This window comes from Diaporthe amygdali, assembly GCF_026229845.1.
Source record: "Diaporthe amygdali strain CAA958 chromosome Unknown NODE_2_length_3802984_cov_64_841326, whole genome shotgun sequence".
Taxonomy (NCBI): Eukaryota; Fungi; Ascomycota; class Sordariomycetes; order Diaporthales; family Diaporthaceae; genus Diaporthe; species Diaporthe amygdali.
In genome coordinates, this window is record NW_026517022.1 from 2,220,139 (window position 1) to 2,239,409 (window position 19,271).

The 19,271-nt window shown below is 56.5% G+C and overlaps 5 protein-coding genes across 5 annotated transcripts; 3 read left to right on the forward strand and 2 right to left on the reverse strand.

The window, feature by feature from the left end:
* Positions 1-981: 981 nt before the first annotated feature.
* J7T55_012023 (had-superfamily subfamily iia hydrolase) lies at positions 982-2,582 on the forward strand (the record flags this gene model as incomplete). Its single annotated transcript, XM_053136868.1, has 2 exons — positions 982-1,325; positions 1,391-2,582. 2 exons carry the CDS (start codon positions 982-984, stop codon positions 2,580-2,582), a joined length of 1,536 nt encoding a protein of 511 aa, XP_052999828.1.
* Positions 2,583-7,538: 4,956 nt separating this feature from the next.
* J7T55_012024 (uncharacterized protein) lies at positions 7,539-8,117 on the forward strand (the record flags this gene model as incomplete). Its single annotated transcript, XM_053136870.1, has 2 exons — positions 7,539-8,002; positions 8,096-8,117. The coding sequence occupies 2 exons, from the start codon at positions 7,539-7,541 to the stop codon at positions 8,115-8,117; spliced, it is 486 nt and encodes a 161-aa protein (XP_052999829.1).
* A 1,218-nt stretch (positions 8,118-9,335) lies between these two features.
* Positions 9,336-12,165, reverse strand: J7T55_012025 (uncharacterized protein; the record flags this gene model as incomplete). Its single annotated transcript, XM_053136871.1, has 3 exons — positions 9,336-10,133; positions 10,206-11,725; positions 12,063-12,165. 3 exons carry the CDS (start codon positions 12,163-12,165, stop codon positions 9,336-9,338), a joined length of 2,421 nt encoding a protein of 806 aa, XP_052999830.1.
* Positions 12,166-13,410: 1,245 nt separating this feature from the next.
* J7T55_012026 (sco1) lies at positions 13,411-14,371 on the reverse strand (the record flags this gene model as incomplete). The annotated part of the gene is made up of 3 exons (XM_053136872.1): positions 13,411-13,842; positions 13,928-14,137; positions 14,255-14,371. The coding sequence occupies 3 exons, from the start codon at positions 14,369-14,371 to the stop codon at positions 13,411-13,413; spliced, it is 759 nt and encodes a 252-aa protein (XP_052999831.1).
* A 556-nt stretch (positions 14,372-14,927) lies between these two features.
* Positions 14,928-16,506, forward strand: J7T55_012027 (uncharacterized protein; the record flags this gene model as incomplete). The annotated part of the gene is made up of 2 exons (XM_053136873.1): positions 14,928-15,825; positions 15,893-16,506. 2 exons carry the CDS (start codon positions 14,928-14,930, stop codon positions 16,504-16,506), a joined length of 1,512 nt encoding a protein of 503 aa, XP_052999832.1.
* Between the last annotated feature and the right edge of the window lie 2,765 nt (positions 16,507-19,271).

Consider the following 19,271-nt stretch of genomic DNA (forward strand, 5'->3'; position numbering starts at 1 on the left):
TCTTGTGTGGGGTCATTTCTTTCAGGGACATCAATGCTCGGTCGAATTCAGAGGCTGTCGAAAAATATCTTGACGGAGAAGACGACAAGACTACGAAAAGTTGGGATCCAAGGGGCTCCAGGCTCTCCTAGAAACCAAAACCCGCTGAAATCGTTCGGTCCCGGTCTTTGAGTGTGGTCGCAAATCTGGCACACGGATCGAAGTGAGGAGAGGGAACACATTGCTCGTCATCCTCGACTCCCTGTACCAGACGCAATGTTTCTCCCTCGACATTCCGGATCGAACGACGTCGGTCCAATTATGTCACAACCTACCTGCCGCATACAGCTGAAGGCGACGCGATGGAGCAAGGATAATAGAAGTGGGAATATGGTTGAAGGCCAGAAGAGCGTATTGTAATTATATTCCTGTAGTAGCGAGAGTAATAATCCAAAGCCCACGGCTGGTGCAAAGCCAGCGGCAGTAATTCCTTGCAGGTGATGATTGAGGCTTAATGTGATGAACTACATACGTGCGCTGTGGAGTGTACACGCGAGGCTCTTTGCCAGATACAGGTCCAGAGGGATAAGACGGCCATGTGTCGATATCAAAAAGCAAACAAATGGTGCTTGCTGATCGGCGTGGAGTCATCAATTGAGATGCCCAAGGTTGCACAGTAAAAGCGCCCCGCCCCACTCACACCGCACCTGCTGCAGCTTGCCGCTCCGTCACAGCAGGGGCTCCTTGGCCGGCCGGCCGGGGGGCGTCCAGTTTCAACATGCATAGAATAGTCCTGCATGTATCTACTTACGACTCACACACCAGGTTACTCAGTACTCACCCTCAGCCCCATTCTTGTCTTGTATTAAAGTTTTGTTTTAAAAAAAAAAGGAAATTGGTCATTACTTGAATAAATCCGCTTGCTCTGTTTGTACGCACATCACACGCAACGGCACAGGGCAGGAATCCGGCAGGGAGGGGAACAGAGCTCCGGAGGCCACGATGAGCGCGTCCTCGAGGGCGAAGGTGCTGCCGCTGCTGCTGCGGTCCTCGCTGCTGGCCCGGCACGCCGGCGAGACGGCGGCCCGGGCGGGGAGGAGCTGCTGCTATTCATCCTCAGCAGCACCGGCGGCGGCGGCGGCGGGTCGTGCAGCCCGGGTCAGAACAGCTCGATATCATCCCTCCCCCTCGCGGGGTGTTGGTGCTGCGGCGGGCGTGAGGTGGAGCAGCACGTACGGCGGCAGCAGTGCGTCCTCGGAGGCGGGCGAGAGCGTGGCGAGCTCGCAGACCTCGCTAAGCAGCGAGGAGAGCGTCAACGGGACGCCGGCGTTTGCGTTTGCGTTTGAGTGAGTCCTGGGCTGTTCTACCGTGTCAAATCGCTCGTGCAGAGAGACGCTGACATCTGATTCAGCATCGATGGTGTGCTCTTGCATACTTCTAAGCCGATTCCGGGTGCAACTGAGACTCTCAAGTTCCTCCAGCGGAATAACATCCCGTTTATCCTCTTGACGAACGGAGGAGGCAAGTCTGAGGCCGAGCGGGTGGCCGACCTGACGAACAAGCTCGGCGTGGACCTTGACGTGTCCAATTTTGTGCAGAGCCACACCCCTTATCAGAAGCTTCTTGACCCTGGTGCGGAACTGGGCCACCCAGAACTAGAGGGGTATCTCGAGAAATCACTCGGCAGCAAGAGGTTCTCAGGGAAGGAGACGGTGCTCGTCCTGGGCTCAGACGCCTCCAAGGCGCGGCGCATCGCCAACGGGTACGGCTTCGAGTCGGTGGTCACGCCGGGGGACATTCTCAAGGCGTGCCCTGAGATCTTCCCATTCGACCCGCTGCGCGAGTTCTACGACAAGCAGGAGATCCTGCCACTCCCAAAACCCATCTACAACCCCAGCGCCGACCCGGCCGTGAGGCTGGAGGACTGCCTCAAGATCGACGGCATACTGACCTTCAACGACCCGCGCGACTGGGCCGTCGACATCCAGCTCATCACGGACCTGCTGCTGTCGCACAGGGGCTACCTGGGCACGTACAGCAGCAAGAACGGCGACCCGTCCGTGCCGGCCGGGGAGCGCTGGCAGGCCGACGGCCAGCCGCCGCTCATCTTCAGCAACGTCGACATGCAGTGGAGCACGGGCTACCACCTGTCGCGGCTGGGCCAGGGCGCGTTCCGCGCCGCGGTGCGCCGCGTCTGGCAGCAGCTGACGCCCGGGTGGCGGCCGGGGAACCTCAAGACGTTCGAGTTCGGCAAGCCCTGGGCCGCCACGTACGCCCACGCGTGGGCCACGCTCGAGCAGCACCGCCTGCGCCTCGGCAACGGGCCCCTCGAGGCCGTCTACATGGTCGGCGACAACCCGGAGAGCGACATCCGCGGCGCGCACATCTGGAACTCGCACGGCAGGGGCACAGGCGTCGCGCAGAAGACCGCGTTGGGCCCGGTCTGGAGGTCGTGCCTCGTGCGCACGGGGGTCTGGAAGGAGGAGGTGGCGCCGCTCGAGCGCCTGGGGAAGGCCAGGACGCCTTACCGTGTTGTGGACGATGTCCGCGCCGCGGTGGAGCTTGCGCTGAAGGAGCATAAGTGGCCGGGCGGGATGGAGTGATTGGTTAGTGTGACACGTGAAGGTTTGGATAAAGTCTGGCGGTGGGAGGCTGGGGCATTCTCGACCGGGCTGGTCGAGGCGTCGGTCGCCGAACTCTACGGGCATAGATGTATCGGAGCAGGCTGTGTCTGATATTCGACCACTTCTTTGCAAGGAGCACGGAAAGAACGGATCATGCGAGGCGTGAGACGCGCTTCCCCAACCGAGTCGAGTCCGCAACTCATCCCTGGCACCTGGTCTTTCTTCGTGGTCACATCTGATCCGGCAGCATAGCCTGAACCTAGGAATACTAGATATCAAATGCCGACATAGCGCACAGGATCAACAGTCCATCATCTAGACCGCTCATCAGCTCGGGTAGATAGCATCCTACGAGTTCTGAAACCGAAGTCGAGGCCGCAAGTGATGTTCTCAACCCTGAATTAGCAGACAGACCGACACTATTCACGCCTCTTCTCCATCGCTGCAGTATTCAGAGCAACCCCGAGCCCGAGTTATCAGGGCCCAGGTTCCCAAGGACGATCCTCCGTGCTATTGAGTAACACTGCCGTGCCGTACTGGGCAACAGAACTCGAGACCGTCACCTCTTAGGTTGCAGTCAAAAGAAGGCGCGACGGCGTTGAACCAGCCCATTGCGGCATGACTACAACTCTGATGTCTTCACCAGGGTAACAATGAGGTGTGATTCGGATCCGCCTGTTGATTTAATTTCTACGGCTGGTGCTTCCGTTGGTAAGGATGCTCGGCTTGGACATGGACTACCTAGACTAGGTAGTTAGGCTGAAGACATATGAGCAGGGATGATTCAAAACTGGTTCCCCGGCTTTTCCATTCGTGTCAAGGGGAAAGCCGATTCCTGAGGCTGAGAATCACGTCGCAGTCCCTGAAATTGCTTTTCTGAGGGGAGTATAGATCTACCTTGGCACACCTTTCGGAACAAAAAGAAGAGAAGGGCAGGGTGGGTGCCAATGGGATGCAGAAGTCTTGACGCGATATGCTTTCTGTCTGCCAACTATTGACTCCAAATCTCGAGTCAACCCTGATCGCCTTGCTTCCAGGCCTGTCTCCTGATATTCAAACCTTGACAGCGTGGTTTCGAATGTCCAGACGCAACACTGGCTATGCCACGAGAGCTCTGAAAAGGAAACTTGCCCCGGGCCGCTGTGCCCCGGCAGAGGAGCCCCGAGAAAGCAGCGTGCCGAGTCGGGATGAGAGGCCGTTGGCAGAAAGCGGTGAGAATGTTCCATAAGGATGTTCCAAGATCAGACCACACATTCCATGCAAGTGAGTGCATCGACGAGGACTAAGTGCCGCCCAACCGGAAGGGCTCCAGGGCCTGCCTTGGAGATGGAAGCTCGTGGCATTAACAGGCAGCACCCCTCTCGCAGCATTAGCAGCAGCGCGGTAACAGAAAGGTGAGAAAAACTAAATCTCCACACGGGAAAGAGGAATCCGATATCTGTTGAAAATCTGGTCGCGAAGCAAGAGTGAGGGCATCGGATCTGTGCTATGGCGGAAGAGACCCGCGGAACTCCATCAAGCGGTGTGGTGTCGCGGTCGCGCACACACATTAGACTTTTTCTTGTCCTTTCGGTCTGTTGCCAGTTTTCCAGATACTCCGAGGTGGGAATGCTGCGATGGCCTGGATCAATGCTTACAGAACCTGCTAACGTCATGTACCGGTGCTGGGAAGGACGCTGGAAGAGAGCGGTGTTCGTCCGGGCTGGACTGGGCTGCAGGGGCGCACATGGATCGTCGCTGTCAGCTGCAGGTAGGCCCCTGGCGGCCGGGGAAGTTCAGGGCAGAGCCCCACAGGAGCTCTTCCCTGGTGGTCCTTCGCATAGTGTGTAGGACGGAAAACATATAGCCGCGCGTCTCAAGCAAGGCGCTGGCTTGGGGGGCTACATCAGTGCTGCGTCTCGGCGGCGGCTGTTCTCTGGGCCATGGGTCAGTGGATGATGGATTGTGTAGGCGGGTAATTCCATTTTCCCGCTGAGGACGGCAATGGTGGTGTTGACGAGCATGAGGTGAGGCTCTGGGGGCCAGAATCCGGAGATGCATTAGGGCTGCCAGGGGGGTGCCTGACTAGATATGTAGGTGGTCTCCAGTGCCGTACATGATACGGGACCTTTGGATGTGGGTGAGCTGCAGGTCACTGTGCAGACAAGCAGAGAAGAGTGCCAGCCGCCGGCGGTTATTCCTGAGCGTGTGCATGCATCCAGCCTGCAGTATCGGCCCGGGGTTGTTTCGAGAGGCGCTCCTGGGGTACTGAGGCAGGCGAGAATGTTGTTTCGCGAACCGCAACCGCAACCAAGCTGGCGTCTATCAATGTGCTGCGGCTCCAAGGACTGGGGGACACATCGAGTGATAGCTTTGTATAGGCTGGGTTGGGTGTGATGGGGATCAAATTAGACTGGTCCAGCGTTGGAGGGGGCGAAGGCGCTTCGATCTGACAAGATCATCTCATCTCCCTAACCAGGTGGTGGTTTGATAAGGAGGCAACCAGCAATAGGTAGAGTGACTGATTGACTGGTGAGGGGACTGACTCTACACGGGTACTTACTTGTGCCTGCCAATCCAGGTAGGGCTGTGAAGGGAAAGCTGGGAAGGAGGGAGCACCTTCCACCTTCCACCTTCCAGTGGGCGAAACGCCGCGCGAGAGAAGGAACGTACTGCACTTTGATAGGCACCCCTGCTGATACAGTATGCCCATGTGCTCATGCCCCATGTGCCCCGATGTGCCCCTCTCCTGCCGTTCCGGGTCCAAGTTCGGTTTCTCGCTCTCGCTGCAGGAGCAACCCACCCAACGGAGAGAGACACAGGAAACAGAAACGGAGAAGGAAACAGAGTTGGTAGGCGCGAGCAATCTGATTCTGATTCTGATTCTGATTCTGATTCTGATTCTGCGTACACGTACGTACGTACGTTCAACCTTGGAATGCGCACCAAGAGGCACACCCCAAAGCTCCTCCTCCTCTGCCCACAAGCCGCTTCCGCGCTTCGCATGTCCATGTCCATGTCAAAGTCCATGTCAGCTCATTTCCGCCCAGCACAAGTCGCCATCATGGTTCACCTGTCCTGTTGAAACCCTGCCCGTCGTACCGTCCTCATCTGACTTCTGATTGTCTGCGACTGCGACTGCGACTGCGACTGCTTACCTACCTGTCCGTCTCTCCGTCTGCCGGCTGTCTGCCTCTGTCTGGACTTGTCTGGACGGTCCACTCGGGATATCACTCCTCCCTCGCGTCTTCTCTGCCTCGTCTCCGCCCTCTGCCCTCTGCCCTCTGCCTTCTGCCTTCTGCGATCTGCTTCCTCACACAAGCCGTCTTCTCACCGACTTTATATGCTTTTGCGCTTGGAGGCTGGCTCTCTTCGCCTTCGGCCCCTCCCCTGCCCTGGCCTCGACCCTGGTCCTGGCCCTCTCAATATCTCCTCGTTACGCTCGTGCCCTTCATACCAATTACAATATCATTACCGACACCCTCCTTCTGTGCATATCGATCCGGGGAACCCATCCGTGCCTGAGGCTGTCTTGAACACCGCACTAATACCCGTCTGGCCCCAACAATCCCTTTGACTATTTCTACTACCTTTAATCGCCCTCTCGCGCAACACCCACAGCGCACCTTTGCGACTGACGCCCAGCGCAATAAGCCAAGGCAAGGCTCTGTCCAGTCGCCCACTCGTTTCCATCTGGACCTGTCCCGTCCCGTCCCACCCTCGCAATCATCGACCCATCCAAAGAGCTCATCTGTCAGTCAGCTCGCCTCTGCTTCTGCTCTTGCTCTTGCTTTTTTGTTCCCTGGGCCGTGCGAACACCACCCATCCTTGTCAGCTTCGGCGCTGCCTCCGTCGCATACCCACCCACTTCAGCCGTCGCGCCTCGGCCAAGCAAAAGAGACCGGCGAGCCATTTTCGCGCCTCTAAGCGCACGCCTTCAACAACCATCTGCTCGTCTTCCGTCTCTGTCTCCCTGTCCTCGCGCAGCCGAGGCAGAAGTTGGCGCGCAAAGAGAGCGCAAATCCAGGTAGTTGGTGCAAGACAAGCCGCGGGGTATCCGGGGTCACTGTTACGTCTTGCTCCATCACAAGCAGGCACTTTGTCTCGGAAGCCCTCCCACCAGGCGCGCACTACTCTGGGCCGTCTACTGCTTGGGTGCACACCTCCGTCGTCAACCTCGCTGTGTCACCACCACACCTGGCCAAAGAGGAGACCCTCCGCCGACTGATTCTCACTCGGCTCGGCCTGCTTCTACAACCCCCTCGTTACAGACTGCCCACCATCAATCGGCCCCGTGGCGCATCTTTTCTCCCCCTCTCCTTATCTTGCTTAGTCGGCAGGTCGACTGTAATTCTCAGGCTTCTACTCGCGTTATATACGCCCGCTCTCTGTATCACACCATAATACACTCTCCTCCAGTACCGGCTATCACTTGTGATTCCCGGCCAGCCCCGCGACAGATCTTGTCTGGTATACCCTGCGGTCAATCTGTGCGCTTTGCCAACGACAGTCTCACACCATTCACAGCATTGCCATGAGCGCATCTGCTCCGGAACAATGAAGCCGTGCGCGAAGCAGTCGCAGACGCTTCAGTTGAGGTCGCTATCGTTGTCCTCCCCCTGTGGGACGACTCGGCGCTGTGCCCCGTACCCCGCAATCCGATTGTGGGATTGTTGCCGTCTGCCTCCGAGTCGGTCGCACCGCAACCACTGTGGTTCTACACGTCCAAAACGCACCCAGCCATCAGTCAGTCGCATTGCGACTTGACGGAGGGTTGAGGTGCTGCTTTGCGAACCTGAGTCCCCTGGAGGGACCTCACCAGAGCCTACGACCCCTCCTCGCACGGGGAGTTGAAGCACACGCCGAGTCCCCACGTAGCAGCAGCTTCTTGACCGCTTCTGCGACAGACCCCCGGTCCCCCGCCCTCCGGACTCACCTGAACTCTCGACCGGGATAATGTCGTCTTCGTCGCAGGCCCCCCAAGCGGTCCCTGTCAGTCAGCTGGGCCTTTCGGCCGACGAGGTTGCGGTCCTTCAGCACGCGCAGAGGGAAGCAGCTGCGGGCGGATCAAGCTCTTCACGCGCAGCCAGCCGTGCTTCCTCCCAGGGCCTTCTGATCCTAGACAGCAGCTCTCTTGCGCAGCTGGGACGGCACTTCGACCGCCTCATGCAGCAGATCTCCCAGCAACTAGACCACCTGACCGAGCAGTCTCAGATCGTCACCATGGCCGTGTATGACGAGGCCGGCAACCTGATGGACAATTGCGACGTCGAAATCCGGAGGTTCCATTCAATCATGGCTCAAATCGACGACCTCGAGGTTGAATTCGACCGCATCCGCCACATTCGAGACATTGTTCGAGGCTACCGGCAGAGGGTACAGGAGATGGAGCGAGCTTTGGAAAGCTCCCAGCCAAGCTCGTCCCGACATCATTCGAGCAGTAGCAGACATGGACATTCATCACATGGACATTCTTCACATGGCCATTCATCATCACATCGACATCACCATAGCCACAGGAGGGAGAGACATTGAGCCGGACGAGACAAGGAAGGCACGAGAAAGAGGACACGCAGAGAAAGAAGAAAAAAGGGCAAGACATATGGGTCTTGAAACTCCGCAAGGGGGGTTGAGCAAGACACAAAGTTCGAGGAAGACCACAGCCAGGCGACTGGAAGTTTATGAAGAAGTTGGAATACTGTCGTACAGTGTGCTCGGCCGAGCGTTGACTGTCAAGACAACAGCAAACACAGCAAACATAACTCGTCTCACGACGACATGAAATGGTTAGAAAATGAGGTCACGCGGCCGCATGGAAACAAAAAAGCTTCATTCTATTTTGCGGGAGGAGGGTGCCATGCCAGAAAGCAAGCAACTCAACTGCGGGTTATTACAGCACCGCAGCTTGTCAGGGGTTCTTGCACCCCGAGCGAAGAGATCGACGCCACAGAGGCCGCGCCTCATTACTGAAGCCGTGCTCGACCCCGGTCCTTATATCGGAGGCTTGCCACGGTTGTAAAAGGGGTGTGTGTAAACGCTGGTTTGTCGATGGCAGAAATTCCCTTATTGTCTTCTCCCATGGATGGTGGTGGTCTGTCTCTCTCTTTAAGATCGATCTGCGCCTCACGGCTGGACTAAGAAGGGACTATTTAGCCTCGCGGCAAGTATGATGATGATGACGATGATGACTCCAAATTTCCTTGTCTCTAACGCTCCTGTTCTTGTTTCACTTTGTCCAATCTATTTGTATCTAAAAAAAAACCGTCCTCTTGTATTTTTTATTTTCCTAGTCATGTGGCGGTCTACTCGTTGGCGTGTACTTTTATGGCGTGCGCGCATGGTTCGGCTCATCCTCGGGCAACTGGGTGAAGGAGGGAAAGAGGAGAACAAGAATGGTCTTGTGATATACCTCCGTAATTGAACCTAGGTCTTTGATCCGAGACGTGCTCGTTCGAGGAGTCGATGAGTGAATTGAATACCCCCGTGAGCCATGTCACCGTCCGAAGTAGCTCGGCCTTGTGCGACTTGACTGCGTGAGCAACCAAGTCTCGTCTCTGATTTCGTTGGGTGGTGATTTCAACACGCAGCAAGAGCGGCTACTTCTCAAAAACGTGCCGATACAATTTTAACGCTGATGTCTCGATATTTCGCCTACTTCCAAGCCTGGCTCCAGCAGCCCAGGTTCAATAGACTTTGACGCATCTCACACTCATCACACTCGAATCGACGATACATCGCACCCAGGACCCAGTCTCAGTGGTCGATGATCTTGACCCTGCTTCTCAGGCCCTCCGGTAGCTCCTCCAGCTTGATCAGCCCCATCTGCACACAGTCGCCCCAGAAGAAGAGCGCGCGCTCGTGCGCGTACGAGAGATAATCAAAGCCCTCCTCTTCCTCACCCCCGGCCGCGCTACCGCCGGCGCCAGGATCGGACGCGGCAGGCGAGGCCGGCGCCTCAGTATCGCTCGCTCCCTCGACCTCTCCGCTGTCGTCGCAGGGCGGCTCGACGTACCCGGGGATCTTGGCCTGCACAATGCCCCACGCGACCCACTGGGCGCTGTTCATGGCGCGCCACAGGCGCGTCTCCCCCATGAGCTCCGCGACGCGCTGGTCGGCGGCGCCCTCGGCGCGGCGCTCCTCCTCCTTCCAGCCGCCGGGCGGGGCGCGCGCGTCCAGCATGAACTCGACGACGGAGCTGCTCGGGGTCTGCGGGTGGACCTGCGGCGTCGCCGAGGGCGTGATGTCCGCGTCGGACGAGGCCGAGGCCGCCGTGGAGGGCCCGACCTTGGGCCGGTGCTCGACGTACGCCTTGATGAAGCGCTGCTGCTCCTCGAGTGAGGGGTAGCGCTCCGCGTTGCACGCGTACGAAGTGTGCGGGTCGTGGTAGTTGTACGCCCACTCGGTGAAGTGGTTTGCGAACTCGGCGCCGGGCAGGTTTGCTGAGGCGTACTCAAAGTCGATGACGATGAGCTGTTTGTGCTGGTTCTCGGGCTGCAGGAGCGGAGATTTCTCGTCGTCTGTGCAGACGCGGAGGATGTTGCCGTATTGTGTCTGGAGACTTGTGTGTGAGCAAACTGAACTACTTGGTTGGCTTGCGAACATTCAAGATGAGGGGAAACTTACGTCGTTGTGGGCGAAGACAAGCTTCTCACGAAGGCCTTTAGGTCCATAGGACTGGACGAGGAAGTCCCGGTACTTATCCACCATGGCCTTGAACTTGGGCCATTCCACACCACACACAAAACCTGCTTGTTTCCAGCAGTCCACGCCTCCAAATGGCGAACCCTGGTCAGCCAGTTGGTCGAGGAAGAGCGTCCTCCTTCCAACATTATCCACCCATTTATCCCAGTTCTTAAACAGTGTCGGGCCACCATCCTTCTCCTCATCAAGAAGGTCGATACCGGAGTGGAGCTCACGCATGCGCTTGGCGATCTGCCTGGATGTCGCTGGTTGCCGCATCTCCGAGGGCGTCAAGGGCACGGCGTTGAAGAATTGTTCGAAGCGACCGTTTGTGAATGTACCCAACATCCGGGGTCCTATCCTCTTTCGGGCCAGTCGCTTGAGGATGCTGAGCTCGGTGTCCCGATCGATCAGGTTCTCAACCTGGGGCCCGTATATCCGCAACAACAGCTTTTGCGGCTTCTTCTTGGGCACCTCCGAGTCACCGGATGGCAGATTCTCCGGCGGCGTCACAACATAGACTGCGTTGGTCAAGGCACCACTCAGACGCTCAACCTGAATGTCGTCGCCAGAGTCCAACCGGACGCGCCTCCAGCCCTTGAGCCGAAGGGTATGCGCAAGACGGATGATCTCGTTCTTGAAGGTGGCCCAAGCTTGCCTCTCTTTTTCTTCTCGCTTTGCAGTCATAGATGATTGCTCGTCCGTGGATCCTTGGCAGTACTTCAGTGTTTTGGTGTTGTCAAGTATAGCATCGCAACTTGGTACGATGGCATCTCCATCCACGTAGTCCGTGTCCGAGGAATATGCTCGAGCGAGCTGAAGAGTGGAACGAGAGGAGATCTTCTTGCGGTGCGAGAGCCGCCGGCCCAGTTTAGTGCTATAGTGCGGTACAGAACTGATACCCAGGGCGGCCATGCTATCATCGAGAATACGCTGCAGCCGGTCGAGCGATACATCGCTGGAATTGGAGTCGATAGAGGCTGTCCTCTGCAGCAGGTTCTCGGCTTCAGGGCTCATCTCCGGTTCTTCAGACGCCGGGGCCTCCTCGGGTGGGGACTTGTGCCTCCGCCGCGAGTGAAGGTGATGGTGGTGGTGCTTCCGAGGCTTCTTGGTTTCCCGCTTGGCCTTCTCGCGTTGAATCCAATCTGCAACTTGAGCGAGTAGCCTCTCAGAAGCGCGATCGACCCTCTGAGAGCCACTGGTGAACTGATGAGAACCATGAGGCTGTGAGTCACCCTGGGCTGTGGCGTCTTCTGGGAGTTGCGGCAAGGAAGAAACGCTCTGGCTTCCATTCAAATCCAAGGTTTCAATGCTGCTCTGACTGGCGAAGGATGCCCGAGATGAGTTTGTCGCTGGCATTGGTGGCCGCCCACTAAGGCGTTTACCGCTCACACTGGCAGCGAATTCCCTCCTTGGCCTCGGCTCCTCTTGAGGAAGGGGCTCAGGCTCTGCGATTTGGACAGCTAAAGAGGGTATTGTTAGCAAGAGCATTGCCAATATGACCATAGAGACAAACAGCAGTTCAATAGAAACAGTTTTTAAGGGGGATCCCGTGGTTTCCATCCGCTGAGAGAGCCAAGGTTGACCCAACTCGGCCCTCTCATGGTGGCCATTGTCTTCAGAACTTATAGGCAAAACTTGAGAGATGCCATCCAGTCTATAGCACTACAACAGACCGGGACAAACACACGTGGGACAAAATCTGCGCTGTGCCGTGCGCTGGGCGCAGATGCAGGCGCCCGATAAGACTATGAGTGAAGATATGAGAGCAGAGGCATTTGTGTTTGGGGAGAATCTTACCCTTTGTGGGGCCACAGGGTGGCGTTTGGGCGACATCGTCCTCGGTTTTCAAGGCAGACTTAATAGGCTGGCCTTGGGCGTTGAGAAGTGGCGTGGAAGGCATGCTGGTGGCAGTATTTGTTGTAAATGCAGATGCGCCGTAAGACGATGAGTAAGTACAGCAGACAAAAATATGCTCGTGGTTCGCTGTGTGTAGTTTGTATTTGCTTGCGGCCGCAGCAGTTATAGCTTAGGTGAACGAGTTTAGAAAATAATGTGCGGTGAGTAGCATAAGGATTTAGCTTCGCGGCCTTGAAGATAAGCGGCTGCGGTGTGGTTTTCGTCTCTAAGGCCTGCGGCAGGAGAGGAACAAGGGACAATTTTAGGTGGAGTCGGAGTCGCGGCTACAAGAGGCTTGACGCTGTTATCTGAGCTGGCGACGTCGATGTCGATAGACCACGATGGAAAGCTTCTTTGTGCGCGTGGGGAGTGCGCGGTTGACGAGGAATTAGACGAGGTTGAGGTTGGGGACGGCGACCAGGGACATGGGCAGGGACAGGGGTGTCAAAACGTTATCATGTGTCAAAGGTTAGGTTTCCTCTGCGCTTGCGCTTGTCAATGGAAATGACAGACAAACAGCAGACAGACAGACAGAACAAACTTGAATTGGATAGGAACGATGAGGCTTGGTCGTCACTGCTGGGCCTGAGCCGTGGCGGTGACGTAACTTGGTTCCCCTGTCCCTCTATCTCCCTCAGTGCCAAAGCCGCTACTAGGGAGGCAGGGAGGGCAACTGAGACTGTGGCGCAAGTCTACTGGCCTCGGGCTAGCTCTCTCGTCTGCCTGCGCCTTATACGCGTATCAGTGTATGGCCCACGAGAGGTCGCCTCATCGTTTGAGATTGAAGTCATTGTGCAGTAAAAACAGGCATTCGAAGCTGCCTTGGAATTCCACATGGCCTAGCGTCACATGGCTCGGAGCGAAGATGCACATTGAAGAGCCGCGCTGCAACTCTGCCAGAAGCATTGCGGGATCGACCACTAACATACATCTCTCCAATTGAACCACGTCTTGGTCTGCGAGCTATGCTTCAAGCAGCATCGAGCCACCATTTTCTATTCTCCAAAACAGCTTGGTTACCACTCATCGCATGTCGGCCCCCTCTGCTGCCACTAATGATGCCTCGGATATATCAAACCTGGCCCAGATGCATTTGATTGTACATGTGCCAATTTACTGGTGTACAAGTATCATACAATATCCAAGCCTTGCCCATTTCTGGCAACCTCCAGATCGCCACAATGGGGACAGAATAAATAGGCTGGTGGCATTGGGTGAGTGGAGAGACCCCGCCGTCTCACACGGCCTTTCACTGCTTTTTGAGCTCGCCCTTCCATTCCTTCATATGCCCTAGAATCACACTCGCTGCCTGATCAGGTGAGTGTTGCCGTCCCAGTGCCTCGACAAAGTCGCCCTCCGGGTCCATCAGATAGAAATATATGCTGTGGTCAACCAGATAGTCTTTTCCTGCCGGGACCTTGGAGGGCGTGCTGAAGTAGACCCTGTACGCCTTGCATATCGCCTTGACCTCATCGTATGTGCCCGTCAGACCCACAAACTTGGGGTGGAACTCGGCCAGATACGTCTTGAGCTCCTGGGGACCGTCGCGCGCAGGGTCGCATGTCACAAAGATCCCGTTCAGTCCACCGGGAATCTCCTTTTCGACCTGGTCGAACATCACCGCCATCTTGTCGAGCTCTTCGGGGCAGATGTCCGGGCAGTGTGTGAACCCGAAGTAGACCTGCAATTGCGCGCACACGCCCAGTCAGCCACCACTCTTGCGCATGCACTTGATTTTGTATGGCGGGCGCAGAGGATCTACTTACCAAGGAATACCGGCCCTTCATGTCCTGGTCGGTAAAGGGCTTGCCGTCCTGGTCCACAAGCTTGAACGACCCGCCGACCTTTGGCCTGCCAACCGTCTTGTTTGCTTCTGCTATGCGCTTCTTCTGCATGCGCTCTTTCTCATGTTCAAAGTACCAAGTCAGACCGCCCGCTGTCGCAACGAACAGCACGAGGGCCTTCAAGGAAAAGGGCTGCGAATGAACTCGAATTAGCTTCCGGATGTTGCGCTTTACGCATGGGAAGTGGCTTGTCGCCAAGTTTGTTTGCCTACTCCTATTTGATATCGGCTCCTAGCCTCCTCAACTGACTTGTATTTGAATCGCCTTTGCACCAAGGGCTGGTGCCTCGAGGATTGGTCGAGGGTATTTGCGAGGGCTGGCCGTCGAGTAAAAGAGGCCGGCGAGGAGGAAAGGAATCGCCGGCATTGTCGCGATGGTACTTGTGTTTCCTGGAAGGCCTTCAGCAATGCCCTGGATGGGGCCACTGATCGCGACATCTTGCTCGTTGGTGGGTTGGGATCGAGGAGGAGGTAAAGGGCGGTTCGGAGCAAGAGAGCAGTCGCTGAAGTTTCACGCCACTAATAGAGGAAATACACCACTGCCGCTAGAGCAGGGATCGAAGTCAAAAGCGCATCATCCAAAAAGCTGCAAGGAGCTCGGGCCAATTCACGATTTCTCCAAGTCGCGCTGGGTGGAGTCGACCAGCTGCCAATCAGCTCTCACTCCCTCGATGCTCCATGAAGCCGTGGATGGAATGAATTAATGAAATCACAATATGCCATCCACATCCTGGTGCATCATCATACTTTCAGCACATTTCAACTAATCTCTGCTTGGCCTCACAAATCTGGCGCGTTTGAACAATCCAAATTGGCCACATAAGTCTGAGGGGGCCGATAAGTTGCACCTTATGGCTGTGTTCACAAACTCTCACTTCACCATTCAGCCCCCTCCAGAGACTACACCCCCATCAGCATCGGCCATGGACATCGATCAGGCTGAACCTGGCGCGGCGCAGAACATGGACATCAAAAGGGAGACCAGCTATGGGGTTGACAGTAACCCCCGGATGTCACAAATCCCAGAAACTGCAAGTGCAGGCTCCGTTGGCCCACGCTCATCCCAACCGCCCTCAATATCCCAGGCAGACGGCACGGCAGACGAAAAGCCCGATGCCAAGCTGGCGGCCGTGTCCAGAGCCACCAGCAAGAAAGGCACTGCAAAGCTGGTCAAAAAAACTGCCCGGAAGACCATCGGCAGTGGGACCCGCGGCGGTCGAAAGTCGCGGGGCGGCAGCAAATCTGGAGCCTCGTCACGGGCCAAGAAAACAACATCCACCACCACAGCCTCTCAGGCCTCAGCTTCATCACCCATAGCAGGAACTTTGGCATCCAGCGAGGCAGGAGCTAGCGATGAGGAGGAGTCGGACCACGGCCCCTACTGCATCTGCCGGGGACCGGACGACCACAGGTGGATGATCAGTTGCGACATGTGTGACGACTGGTTTCATGGCGAGTGCGTCAACATCGATAAGACGATCGGCGAGGCCCTGATCCAGCGTTATGTGTGTCCTGGCTGCACAGATAGGCAGGGGGTGAACGTCACCAGGTACAAGAAGACGTGCAGTCTGGAGGGATGTTGGAGGCCGGCCAGGATTTACGACGACATCCGCGGAGATGCGGACTACAGTGTCTTCTGCAGTGATCAGCACGCCGAGGGCTGGTGGGAGCAGCTGGTCCGGTCATTGCCCGAGAACCGGAGTCTGAGGGCCAAGGAGGCGGACCTTACGAGGGAGAAGTTTATGGGCTTGTTGAACGTGTCCGCGGTGCACAAGTCTGTCGATGGCGAGGAGCCATGGCATCTCGGGAAGAAGCCATTCGGTGAGGATATGCCCCATTCTAGGCAGATGGGCCAATCTTACGTTTTCATGCTAACAAACAACTACAGCCGTGCCCAGCGAGTTCTCGTCAAAGGTCGACCAAACGCTCGTCTTCACGCCTGAGGAGCAATCCTTTCTTGCTGCCTCCGCCGCGGACCGGTACGCGCTAGCCGAGGAGATCGTGCTGAACAAGAAGATGCAGCAGCTCCTCGACCTGGCCAACGACCGGCGCAAGGCCGCCATCACTGAGGGCCTCCTCGAGAAGGACGTGTGCGGGTACGACTCACGGCTGGACCTTGTCGGCTGCCCGGAGGAGTTCGGCGTCTTCGTCAAGTCGGCGCAGGGCGAGGCCATCTACAAGAACAACAGCCTCGCGACGGGCGGCGGCTGGACCGAGGAGCAGGTCCAAGCGATGAAGGCTGCCGCCGCCGAGGCTGAGGACGGCAGGGAGTGGACCCTGGCCACGGCGGGCATGTGCGACCGCAGGAGGTGTAAGCCGCACGCCTCGTGGTACAACATCTTCACCAAGAGCACGCGCCACCTCATCAAGGAGCTGGCGCGCCAGGCCAAGGAGAAGCTCGACGCCGAGACCAGGGTCCGGGAGGCGGCCGCGACGAGGTACTTTAGACGGAAGAACGAGAGGACCTCCGTGACGAGGTTGGATGGGATGCTCATGACATGACGTGTGCGATCGTCCAGCGGTTCAGAAAAACCCTGCGGAGGCAGAGCTGATTTCAAGTTTCCGTGAAATCGTAGTTCGAACAAGAGCCATCTAGATCGCTGCCTGGATAGACGACAGACGACAGACGTATCGCTATCTCAGAGCCACGAAACTCGGCTATAATGTATGAATAATTGTGCCTCCCGCGCTTCAGCCTTATTCCTATCTCCCTTCGTTGTATTACGTGCATATGGTGAAAGGGATCACCTCGCCCACCCTGTGGTTGCTTCATCTTGTGTGGCCTACTTGTCTACGAGCCGATGTCTGATCACGCTCTTTGAGCCCATTGCGACTTGCGCCCATGTGCTTGGCACTAAAATAAGTGGAATTCATCTGCCTCGTGATCCTCATGAACAACGCCTTACAACAACAAACCTCGGGCTGTCGGCATCAGTCACCATCTGCGTCAACCGAATAAAGCGCTGTGCCATTGTATCTGGATATCAGTTTTCTGACAGTGCGTTATAACATGGAAGTTACTTGGATTTCGATCCACGGTAAATGATCTAGCAGTATCAATGACAACAGCCCGTGGAACGCCTATCAGTCAGGTCCTATGCCTCTCGGAGATAGTTTTTGCGGTGGCGTAGAGAATGATCGCATCCAGGCTCGAGAGCCCCGGCAAGTTTTGCTCTGTGTGAATCTAAAATCCCTTATTCATTACCTTTCTCTGATTATCTTACGTGAATTATTTGTAAAATATGTATATGTAGCATTTCACGGTCCCTCCGGTGACATGTAGGTGAACCGGACTCATCGACATGTTCTTAATATGCCACCGCGCACATACTACAGGTCAAGTCGAGTCATTTCTCACGGTCTGTCAATATCGCACCTCAGGATGATCTCTGACGACTGTTCCTTATGATTCTCGCTACACAGTGGCCAGCATGATCTACTTCAGCAGCGTCTGTCCACCAGCACAAGGGGACATACCGAGGACATGGCTCAACCACAGGCACAGGCTCAGGCTGGGTCGAGAATTTCAGACTAACGATGTGAAAGCGGGAAGAGAAGACATTGTTTACTACAATCTGTCGTAATTTGATCAGTGGTCATCATATATAATGAAAGAACACATTATTCGTATTCGGCGTTCACGTTGTTGTGGTTGACAGAAGCTTCATCCTGTCCGTGGTACAGCAATGGGATGGTCCTCAAGGACTCAACTGTATCCACTATGTACATTTTTCAGCACCTGTTGCCCGCTATAGCATTGATTCACCTGCTCTGCTCCTCAGACCGAACGGAGCGATACAGCTCACTCGAGGCTGCTGCTCGGCGAGGACCAGAGCTTCAGTCCCAGTCCAGCCCACCAGCCTCAACCGCAAACGACACCCTCGCGGGCATCGTACCCATGGGTTCATGATTTGCACTTGCATCCGAACACACGCGAGCCGTCATCACAGCGCCATGTCGTGGCCAGGCAGAAGCGAACACGGATAGTGGTCCTCCCGCCCCCAAAGGGTCCCACACGAACGAGGGCCCAGCTCGAAAAAGTTCGGTCGGAAACCCCGTCACGAGAGGGCAATCTCGTCTCATCATCTCGCCCAGGAGGTGTTTAAACATCAGAGGAGCCCACAACCCCCATCGGCGCACCCAGGGGCACTCGCCAGCCCATGAGATCATCTCCCACATTCCGCCAGCGGTCGTGCCGCAGTGGGAATACAGCCCGCTGTGGATTTCGCAGAAACGAGATGTTCTAAATCTGGTGGGAATTTCCTCGGGCGTCGCAGGGGCGGCTGAGCCTCAGCCCCTAGGGGAACACGAATACGGGGGTTGTTGTGTTTTGATCGTCGGGGCCCTGGGTGGGAGGAATGGGGGCCTCTACCAGAAAACTCTCCGTGGCCGTTTATCATGACCGCCCATCCTGGGGTTGCTGCTGCTGCTGGTCTCTCACCGCTGGGTGCGTCCCAAGGGCTGGCCCAGAAGTAGATCCACGTCATCTTCAGACGCCCCGCCGGTCAGCCGTCCAGACGATCCTCCCCCATGGTGGAGCCAGGCACGTGCTACCCAGGGTTTTGTTGTTACAGCTTGCTCAGCATCATCAGCGATGGATCTGCTGGGTGGTTTGTGTGCCGTTCCACAAAGTACACAAAGGTACGGAACAGATGGTATCCCCCCACAGCGGCAGACGGTCTCAGATCGGCCAGTGGGCAAGGGCCAGGACGGCGGAGACGAGTCTCGGATCTGTCAGGGCTTGGCCACCGTCCGGATGAGCTGGGTTCCGAGAGGCGGTCCCCTGGAGGCAGCTGTCATGTCGGGGAGGAAACTGTCATCTTCGACAGGTCACAACGGTGGGAAAGGCAAATCGATGGGATGAAAATCGTAAATAATGCGATGACCATTTGGTGATTGAGGATTGGAGGGATGGTGTGAGGCAAGCTAACTTCCGGGAAGCGATGCCTCGAGATAGGTGCCGGCTAGGTGAGATGGTGATATGCTCGATCTCCCAATATCTCGAGGCTCGCACGGATTTTCAGCCAGCCTTGTTGCAATGCCACCATACCATACCCATTTGAACTGGTCGTCTGTAGCAAACAATGAATCCGTGATGCGCCATGATTGCCTCGGTAACGAGATTTGCAGATGATCCTGGTGATCCTGAACTGATTCCCAACAGGGCATCCTCTGCTGTGACCCTGCCTTGGAAATCCCTGATATCCTCCGCATCGACGAAACACCATGGGGGGCAAAATCTGTGGAGAGTGGCGGCCGCGGCACGC